The sequence below is a fragment of the Gouania willdenowi genome, chromosome 5 (assembly GCF_900634775.1).
Source record: "Gouania willdenowi chromosome 5, fGouWil2.1, whole genome shotgun sequence".
In the NCBI taxonomy this organism is placed as follows: domain Eukaryota; kingdom Metazoa; phylum Chordata; class Actinopteri; order Blenniiformes; family Gobiesocidae; genus Gouania; species Gouania willdenowi.
In genome coordinates, this window is record NC_041048.1 from 25,940,454 (window position 1) to 25,951,434 (window position 10,981).

General features: G+C 38.8%; 1 protein-coding gene across 5 annotated transcripts in view; it reads right to left on the reverse strand.

Moving 5' to 3' along the window:
* The window catches only part of tacc1 (transforming, acidic coiled-coil containing protein 1), a 32,593-nt gene that overhangs the window by 7,293 nt on the left and 14,319 nt on the right, over positions 1 to 10,981 (reverse strand). For 3 of the 5 annotated variants that reach the window (XM_028446165.1, XM_028446166.1, XM_028446167.1), the window contains exons 2-6: positions 5,558 to 5,667; positions 2,489 to 3,821; positions 1,987 to 2,028; positions 771 to 834; positions 250 to 439 (exon numbers count right to left, since the gene is read on the reverse strand). In XM_028446165.1, coding sequence (XP_028301966.1) covers positions 250 to 439; positions 771 to 834; positions 1,987 to 2,028; positions 2,489 to 3,750 — 1,558 coding nt within the window. In that variant the 5' untranslated portion in view covers positions 3,751 to 3,821; positions 5,558 to 5,667. Of the gene's footprint in view, positions 1 to 249; positions 440 to 770; positions 835 to 1,986; positions 2,029 to 2,488; positions 3,822 to 5,557; positions 5,668 to 7,516; positions 8,015 to 10,981 lie in introns of those variants that run through there. The other 2 variants (XM_028446163.1, XM_028446164.1) reach the window with 2 other exon arrangements.

Consider the following 10,981-nt stretch of genomic DNA (forward strand, 5'->3'; position numbering starts at 1 on the left):
TAAACCCCTTTTGTTTAGTTTTGTTTTGTCTTATTCCCCATGTAAAGCGTCTTTGAGTGTCCAAAAAAGCGCTACACAAAGTTGATCTATTATTATTAATTATTATTATTAAAGTCATATGATCAATTTCCCATTCTCCAAGGTGTACCATGCTCTGTTTTTTAACTGGGATTAGCTCGATCACCTTTATACACCAAACGGGATAAGCGGGTAAAGAAAATAAATGAGGTCAGGTCGTGTCAAACTTACCATCAACATCACATACACTGCTGATTAACTGCTGTTTGAGGGGCTCTTTTTTGTACTCGGGCTCTCCTTTTTCCTCCTGACAGTGTGTGTCCTGACCCATCATGCAGGTAGAGGCAAGTTTCTCCTCATCGGTGGCATGATTGACCTGCAGAGAAATATCTGGCGACTGGACCACAACCTCATCTTCACCCTGAACAGAAGCAAAGTACATGAAGTAGGCTACTACCGTATATCTTAATTACTACCTTTCCTGAATTAAGATGTGTCAAATGTGCGGCAAAAGTTTTCTAAATAATCTTTATAAACAAAACATTTATGATTTTATTTTCTGGTACTTTAATGAAACATGAGGTTGCAAGTCTAACCAAAGTGACAAATACATTGTGCGTTATTGACAGCAAAGTTCAGAGTGCTGCAGAGCTGAGGGACCTGCTGTATTTGTGTGTTTATCTTTGTGTATCTGTGTGTGCCCAGAGGTAAGGAAAGATGGTTGGACAGCTGCTTAAAATAACTTAAATTACCTGATTACACACGTCAAGAACCAAGGACTGGCTTTCATCGTTTTTTTGGACCTTGCAGGAACTCCTACAATACAAACAAATGAGATTGAAACATCAGTTAGATTTGGTAAGCATTTTAAAATCCTAGTGAATAGGATCTTTGTCTTATTATCCACCTCATTCCTGGGGGAATAAGGAGGATTATAAGAGAGAAAGCTTATGTGCACCTAAAGCAAAGTGGGGTCACATATATCATGGATCACTGTGAGATTAACAGTAATTTTAATATCTTCCTTTCAAACAAATTAGCCAAAACCTGTCTAATATATCTTTAAAGAGAGGAGGTTAATGTAGACCTAAAGCTAAAGGAGGTAGCCGGTCCTCAGTGACTAGTGATGTAGCACTATAAGCTTATTTATCTTCTTACACTACAGTGTAGATACAGTGATTAAGTGCATATAAAATCTTTGGACACTTTGTTAGGTTAAGTAAAAGGCGGTAGTTCGATAGCCACAGATGGTTTGCATTAGTGGAGGACAGCGGTTGTGATTGGGGGGAATATTATGCCAAGGAAAATTTGTATTTATAATACCTTATGCAATTTTTACCAACCAAATACATTATGGAATAGGTAATGATAGTTAAAGTAACAGAAAGAAAAAAAATAATAATAATTTGATTGGGAATTGAACTCATAACTCCGAGAAAGTAAACTGAAAATTACACCCCTGCACCACATGGTGTTGGATTCGTGATCACAAATAGTGGCAAATAGCTGTGAGGGGAATATATTGCTATATCAGCCCATAGAAAACAATAATCTTAAGCAGAAGCCACAGATATTTGTATGCATTAGTAAATACCTACAAGATTAAAAATAATATTGTAATTAAATAAGTAAAACATTATATCAAGTTGTTGACTAACTTATACTTGCACTGTGTTAAGGATACCCCCTTACCTTTGGCGCCTATCACTTAAATATAAATAAAATGTAGCAGTAGTTTCCTGTTAAACTCCGACAACATTTTAGCAATACAGTAATACAAAAGTCACTAGAGCTGGGTATTAATTGGATAGAGTAAAGCAACATTCAGCTTGTAAGGGAGACAAAAAGATGAAGTCAAAGTGAAGGAGACTCTTAATTTTAACACATGCTCCATCAGAAGTCAATCTGACACAGCACATGCAGCTTTGAGAGTCAGACAAACAGAGTGTTGATAGTGAGAGTACTTACAACAGAAAACAGAGAAACTTGGCTTGGTCAGATTTCCTGCAGCTGATAAAGTGGGTGAAAAGCAGAGATTTTTGTACAAGAAAAGGGGAGGAATTAAAAATGGAGGAGAAGGAAAAAGCAAAAGAATGAAAGGATTGGGTTAAGAAAGTAAAATAAAGAACAGGGGTGAGAGACAAAGGAAAGGGAGTGAGTGACTGAAAGTGTTAAGCCCAGCATATTAAATGTTTTAAAGTTTAGTTCAAAGAGCCAACACAGTGGCTATAAGCCCTTTAACAGACTATAAATAGCAAGTTTGAGAATTGCACCGATGTTCACTATGCAGTGTTAAGTGTTTGGTGTGTGTGTTCAAAGTTTTGTTTGGAATGTAGCCGACCATGAGGAGATGACGCAAGAAGAGAATGCTTGAAAGGAGTATGGCAACTTTAAATGGGGAATATCTGGTATGTCATTTTAATCAGTGACAATGTTTACCTTCCTATGTGTTACTGTGTTTTAAACTTACGGCATTGCCTTCTCTTTGGTTTTCCTGGGAATCTGCTTCACTTTTTTCTCAACAGGAGGCGGCCTTGTTCTCTGTTTCCCTTCGTCCTTCAGTTCTTGTTCCATTTGAATGGAGCCACCCGATGAGTCCTCTGTGCTCAGAGATTTTGACGGTTGGAAAAGATCCACAGATTCATTAAAATTCTCTGGATCAAAGTTGTAGGAGTCCTTAGGAAGTGATGGAGAGCTTCCCATATTGCTGTTGCTACCAAACGGGTTGAAATCTGGGTCATCCCACTGACTGGGATCAAAGTTATATGTACCAGTTTTAGGAATAGGAATGTCATCCAAGTTCAAAGGTACAGAGGAGACTGAAATTGGCAGCACACTTTCTATGGCAAATTCGGAAGTAGACTGGGAGGCTGAATCAAGCACAGGTTGAGAATCAGTATTTTGCTTGGTGGGTTCAGGTACAGGTTTGACTGCAGCGTCTGATTCTTTCACTTTCAGCTTCCTTACACCAGCTTTTCCAATGGGCTTTTTGCCACCTAATTTCTTTGGTGGAGGTCTCTTGGGCTTTTCTTCATTCAACCCAAACTCCAGCATTACAGGTTCCCCCTTCTTCATTTCTGAGTCCATTCGTTCTTTCGAACTGTCATCAGAGCCTGGCACTGAGCTACCAATTGGCTCTGGTCTTGGAAGTGAACTTGAGCAATAGGGTGGAGGAGAGTTTGGGATTTTGGATCCGCCACTGTTGAAAGGATTAAAGCTGTCATCCAGCTCGTCAAAGTTAAAGCTGTATGAGCCTTTGGAAACAGCAAGCTCTTGTTCTTCATTTGTCTGAGCAAGCTCATTCAATGAAACCTTCATTTTTACGGATGTAGGACTAGATTCACTTTTTTCAGTCTTTTCATTTGTCAATGCCTGTTTGAGATTGTCCTCACACTTGATCACAGGTTGAGCAGGGCTTTCTTCCTCTGGGAGCTCATAAGCTGAGTGGGATACAGGCTCCCTACTCTTGATTGACACTGGTTCTGCAGAAGGTGCAGGCTTTGAAAATGGAGTTAAATCTGGGATCTGCTCCAAAACAGGGATGGGGGAAGGTTCTTGAAATGACTCAAAGGGTAATTGTGCACCCTCAGCGTCTTCTTTCAGAGAGGAGAAGCCTGCAACAGTCACAGAGCATGTGTCTTCCAAAAGCTGTTTGGTTTGTTCTTCCTTGAGCATCTGGGCCTTTGTTTCCACTCTGTCACCTGTGGGGACTAAAGGCTCATCCTGACCCATTTTTTGTCCAGGGAAAATATTTTGAGTCTCCACAGGAGCAGTCACAATCAGAGTTTCCTCCACCTCCGACTCTAATGGGTAAATAGAGAGAAAACACCATAGTCAATTGAAACAGATGCTCATGCTACCACTGGTAGAATCGCGCACACTCAGATGTTAATATCTGATTGGTTCTCTTGGAGAGTTGGGAACCACCCAACTGCTCCAGTTGCTGCTGTTGCCACGGTGATATCTCACCAAAGGCCTTGATGTTGATATGAAAAGATAAAACATAAAAACACAAGTAAAGAGCTTGAGGTTTTATCTGACGCTGTTTTATCAATACAGCGGGGACCAGAAGCTTTTCCGGCACATCAAGGTCTGAGAAAACATTTGACACAACAACATATTTTAGTATGCCAGTCATAGTCACTGTATTCATGTAATATTATGTTGCTAGGAGACTAGCACAGCCTGTCATCCCCAAACAACCATTCACAGTAAGTCACCTCAATGTCAAATATGGTTTCAGTTTTATGTGCACATCTTAATACTGACATACAGTAGCTTAACAGCACAATAATGCATATATTGAATGGCTTTTCTCAACATATATTAAAGGTAGGGTAGGCGATTTTCAAAAGCTAGCATGATTTTGAATGTAGTTTCCCCGATGGCTCCGCCTTTACCCCCCTCGCCCCTCCCCTCTGTGCTCCGTCTCACTCACATGCACAGCTGCTGTAGAAGAGGAGCTCAGCTCATCACTTGTATTGAGTAGAAACTTCGTTGTCTCATGTCTCATTCAGCAGTGAGTAAACAATAAACTTTACCATTATATACAGTATTTTAAAAAACGTGATCAAAAACTGTCAGCGGTGACGAGCTTTCAGTGTGAGCTTGTGCATGCAAGGAGTCGAGAACGAGCAGGGAAACAGGGAGACGTGATTGGTTAAAAACAAACGGTTCATTTTTTTCCATTGGTCAAAGTTTACAGGTTTACAGCTGCTACAGTTCACAGATTTTCTTTTTCGTGCTATGATTATAGTCGCAAGTAAACATCTTCCCAGAAATACTTTTTTTTACCATAAGAGCAAAGACTCCTTTTTTAATCCCAATGAGAACTTTATTCACATATATTTGTTGGTCATTCGTCAGGCGTTGACCCCTACCAATAACACAAAGCAGGTGCAGTTAAAGCCTTTGTTGAACCAGAGCAGAGGCCTTTCACACACTCTGCCAGAAGCTTCTCCTTTCAAGTCATTCAAATGACAAATGACAGCACTTTTGCCACCAAAATCACACCCAAAATTCTCACTCTCTGAGTATACCATCTCATGTGCTGAGCATACAGAACATGTTTCTTAGAGGTAATATATGTTTTCTTTTTATTCTGTATAAACCCATTAAATGGACTGTCTGAATAATGTGTAAACAGATCTATGTAAAATAAAGAAGGTAGAAAAAGGAAATGATCAAACCTGACTGAATGGAAAAATACAGTAAACAGGTAGACTGCATTCCTGAAATATTCGGGAAAGACATGTACAGTATCTAGTTACAGTACTCTAGGCTGGTGAGGTTGATGTGTCAGACACATTGTTTAGGTGTAGCAGAGTAGATGATCACAAGCGCAGTCTAAATGTTCAACTAAAACAATGATTATAGAAAGACATATTTCTGTTGTTGGGTTAGAATTGAGCACAAAAGGTAAAAAAAGTTGTTTTTCAGTTTTCAGTATGCATAGGGAAATTGAATATTCAGCTTTCCTTGAGGTGTTGACCTTCAGCTCTATTAACACCTGCAGGGTGTCTGTATGTTATGATCTCACCTGCCTTCCCTGCATCACTGTTGTTGTTCTCCAGCTCTGCTGGAATGACTGGAGGGGCGTGGACTGGAGTCACAGCTTCTGGTGTTTCAAAGTGACCATCTGAGTCAGAGCTGCAGTAAAAAGAAACATGAACTTTGAGAAACCTATCAAACAAAAGCAGAGGGATTCTAAAAGAGAGGGAGTGATCATATTACAAACTGTAAACACAGGGGGATAAAAACCCACTAATGCTAATAACAGACATATCAAACTGCTGTGTTTACTGTTCATTATGGGTTCCTTATAAAGAAGCCTTTCATTTATTTAGTTTTGCAAGCAGAGAAAGTACTATGTAATTACAAGCCAAGCCCAAAGAATCATTTTATTCAATATAAAACCTTGTTTAGAGGATGAGTCAGCCATTTATTATAGTTTTCCTATACACATTGGAGAGGCTGGCTAGCACACAGTCACCTTGTGAGTCACTCTTTTAGATATTATCGAGACTTTTGCTGAACATCACTTGTGATTTTTTGGAATGTTGTAGAAAGTCTGAAAACATGTAGTCCAAAACCATCCTTCACTCCACAGATCACCACTGTTTAAGAGGTCCATAAACCCTTTCTTTTAAGGTGTTTCCTGTCTTCCCAAATTGACTCAATAGAGTTTATAACTCAATTGTAGTAATGAATGTGTGTGTGTGTGTGTGTGCAGTGAATGTGCGTCTCTGTGTTAGAACAATTCAGGTTTCAAAGTTAATTACTCTGACCCAAATAAGTAAGACTAAAAAATGGAAGTAGATGGATTTGAATATACAGCAACAGAAGCTACAGGTTGATTTACTCATATTGTATCCCTATACTAGCCCTGTGCTAGACTATACTACTTTGTGCCCTGACTTAGCTGAGATAAGCTCCAGCCACCTATGCAATTATACAGGACAAGTGAGTACAAGAGGAGGATTAAACCATAATACCTTGTACCTGTAATAAACAATGCTAGGGTCAATAATAACTTGTGTCCTTCTCTGCATAAAGATTTTGAGGTCATGCCGATAAGACAAGTCATGCTTGGAGTATTTGGTGCAGTGCATGAGTCATTATGTCCTCTCCATAATATGGTTAAACTTCTCTCTGGCTACATTTACATACAATAAAGATTAAGAAAAATATTTTGAGGACACATCATTCCTTTTCCCCAGTCTTTATTTTTCTTTAAAATCATTAAAGTACCAAGATGTTCTTCTAGTTCCGTTGTTGTTCTTTGCTGTGGCCACACTTATTTGTCTGAAAGTAGGATATAGGCTATAGAGGAAGAGGAAGTAGGGCTGCCTACTCCTTCCTGTTGTACAGAAACTATATGCTGTAGATTTAGAATGCAGGAATACAACCATTATGTGATGTGTGCTATTAACAGAGCAGTAGAGAGACATTCAGGTTAATCTGAGCACTTGTGGATGCCTGTAGTTAATAGATGTAACATATTCTAATCTGCAAACAGACTAAACACTCCTTTGGTTACTGATACACAGAATGGTGATGTGTGAAATAGGTTAAAAAGAAGCGACAAGGATCTTTATGCCTTCATACAATGATGGCCTTTGACATGATAGCCATAAAATAACGGATGACTGGTTAGTTTTTGTGTAATTACGTGATCATATACTCAGTTGCAGTATCAGACTGAGAATACCATCTATGGCGAAATATGGATGTGTTCTAAGGATTAGGAAAAAAAGAAATCATTTTGTTAACGTAAGCCACAGCCACATGGAAAATATCTCAACACAACTCAGAGGCAAAATGGTGATGCAAATCACACAGCAGACTTGTTTTTCTGCTGTCTCCCTCTACGTGTCATCCAAGCCTTCATGTTATTGCAGATCACTCAACTTGACAGGTGTAAAAATGCCTTCTTTTCCCAGCCCAGACACTGGGAACCACTCTGTCAGTGGTCTGAAGGCTTCACCACCACACTTGCCTGCAGCCTTGTGATCTCTCCTCCTCTTCTTCTTGTTTTTGTCCACATTGCTGCGTCTCCTCGATGGTCTCCTGTCCCTCTTCATCCTCTTCTCCTCCTTTCATTGCTGTCCATGTCCATTTGGCCCATGACACAGGTGACAACCAAGACATCCCTGCTGGTTCCACTCAGGGATTTCTTGAATAGATTAGCTGGGAACCACAGTTGGGTTTCCAGCTCCTGGCTGATTCTTCTCTTCAAGTATGTCCCTCAGATTTCCTCCTTGCCAACACCTCTCACATCTTTCCACATAGCTTTTGGCTTCACAGATGTTCCTGGTTTCCCATGGACTAGAGAGATTTTCCAAATGCAGCTTTCTCAATGATTTCAAAATCGTAGACTGACCGTGTTCTTCTCTGTCTTTTTCATCTGTTTCCTCAGTCTCAGTTACAGAATACCTCAGCTCTGATCAGCTGGTTTCTAATGTGCCTTGCTTTCTCTCTCCTCTTCTGAACACTCCAGCTTCTCCCTCCCCCTCTGGGTTCAGTCCACTCATGAAAAATGCTATAGGGGAGGAATGCTGCTGGAAGCTCATAACATAACAGTTGCTTCTCTTTGCTGTGTTAAGTGGCCACCCCTGTGGTTACAAAATGGTACGTCCCAGTCAGACTCCTCTTCCTGAGGTGGAGGGAGGGAGCCAAAAAACAAATACAGAGGAATGAGGTGGTGGAGGTTAATGGAGGAGGAGGTGATGGGGTGGAGGAGGAGCCAAACTGTTGGGGCTCCACATTTTATGGTCCAGAGAGGTTAGGAATGTGTGGCTGGATCTTAACGTCCTATTTGCCTCCCCCTCCCCTCAGGCTTTTCAACAGTTAAATACTTCTTCTATCAAGTGTCAGGTAGGTATGTGTGACCAGGGGAACCAGTTCTGCTGATTGGCCCCAGGGATCACCAAATGTATCCAATTTGTGAGGGAAAGGTTCACGCTACTGGAACCTGGGGCCTTCTAACGACTCATACGACTTATTTTAGCATCATACAAGCATGCCCATAGCCTGAATGTTGTCAATGAAAATATGGAAAAAGGACATGATCACTAAGATCTTCAAAAGCACAATATTATTTCTGAATGGTGTCGTTTATTTCCCACATGCATCAGTGCATGTGGGAAATAAATATTGTAACTAATAAATATTGTAACTAATGCAGAACACAACACTCTTAAAAAGCTGCTTTTGGGCTAAAATATTTCAAATGATTGCTTCCAACAATCCTTTTTATTGATACAATCCCTATACTTTCTAATTGTGAATATGTTTGTACTAAATCAAATGTGCTTTATTTGTCATTATACGATGAATTGAATACAAAGTATACAGATCAGAATGTTTTATAGGCCAATTAAAAATGAATGGATGATTCTACTGATTACTTTAAGTCTGAATTTTTGTGTTGTAAGGAATTAAATAAATGGTAAACATCAAATGCCAGTATTACAGCTCAAACTGTTAAAAAAAAAAAAAAAAAAATTGTGAATGATAAATAATAGTTCACCAGATTTAGAAGGTTGCTCCTCTGATTTGTTGAATTTGAAAACAAAACAAAACTCTCTTCATTGTTGTGTGTAATACACGAGCAAAGCGAATAAAAACCTATTCTTTAGTTTTTAGGACTGAAAGTACAGTAGCATATGTTACTTCTTCATTCTCTCATTTGTGTGTAATACTCATTATTATAATGCACCTTCTGTGTGTTGTGTTTGCTGTTACACTTGAGGGTTTGGTTTGGCTATGCAGCTTAACCCCTCCTAAAGTTTCATCAAGATGAACACGCCTCAGTTAGGCTCAAAGTTTCCACATTTTAGTCACAGTCTCGGTCTGGAAGAATTTGAGAGAAAAACGAGAGGACACACCCAACATGCATCAACCATGTGCATGAGGGTTCAGATTTAGAACACAAACTATGTATTGAACCTGAAGGTCCTCAGGAAAGTCTGTTTGTTTTGTTGTTGTTGCATTTTTAAGAAAATAACAGTTGGGAAAAGAAGAAAATGGAACAAGAAATAATCAAAGCCTCTCTTAATTTATGTATTAGTATTACTCCTTACAGTTCAAATAGCATTTACATATTTACATTTTCCTGTTTAAATAAAACCAATTTTTAGCTGTTAGTGACCATTAATAGCAGTTCATAATAAACACAAAATGGTCATCTTTAGAGAGATTCCTTTTCCTAGGAAAAAAGATCAACATTCAGAAGTACTAAACACAGATTTTCAAATATAAGCTTCAAAAGCTAAGCTTCAACCCCAAATTGACCCTGTTTCTTGTCTAAAACTGGCATCAATAAACATGAGAAGACAGCACGAGGCAGCTGTGTGTGTCTGCAGATAAAAGAACAACCTATTCTTCAAGGCTTCTCTGGCTCCACCACCACAGACCTCAGAGCTGCTGCCAAGGAGTCTGACGCTCCGTCCAAATCCAAAAACATCTCAAGAGAGCTCAAATTTCAATCCTTGAAACTAAAAGTTTGGACAAGTGTAGTTTGCAAGTTTTGATTGCAACTATTGTTCATCTAGGTGTTACATCTTAAATCCCCTCTCATGAACAAAGCAGACAACAATAGTCCGGCTATGTGATTATGTAACAGTCCTTTTGTGAAAATAAATTCAACACATGTAAATAGACACTGAGATACAAAGTCTAACAATGGTCCAAAATTAAATACAAATGTCTGCTCATTACTGTAAGGGGTCACAGGGTTACAAAATCCCTAAATGCGAAAGTCTCATGTGCACAGTGATGACAATAAACCATATTAGTAAAAGACCAGATGAAGATGAGTTGCAGATAAAAAAGAGCACAAATGAAATTCGAAGTTTGCCACATCACTAAAAGCAAGATAATTGAAAACAAAAATGATGAATTACAGTCAGAACCACCAAAGAGAAGCGCTATAAAGGAAAGAGAAAGATCTAAATAGTTATAAGTCACATATTATCAATCTAAATGAAGTTGTTAACAAGCACTGCCTCAGATGAGTGTTTTCATATTGTCGACTGACAGAAACTATTTGAGCTATCAAACTTTAAAATTTGATGCTATGTGGACATCTGCTGGTCAAGTTAGAACAGTAAAACCAAGACTGGATTATATATATATATATATATATATATACTTGTCACGCTATTCAGCGTATTTTTGATAGCAATACAGTAAATAAAATAATATTTGGATCACCAAGTTTAAAAAAGAACATAAAACATCAAACTGGCTTGTCCATGATGTGAAATCCTATCTTTTAGACCGGATGAAACAAACACGCTGCTTTAGGACCCTTGAAAATAATAGTATGATAGTTTTGAGAAAGTATATTGTTATGTACCTATCTTATTTCTTCTGCTGCAAAGTATGACATGGAAAAGTAGAAGTAGTCTAAAGAAAAACCATACGAATGTTTATTAGGATCCTATTTATGTTCATTCTG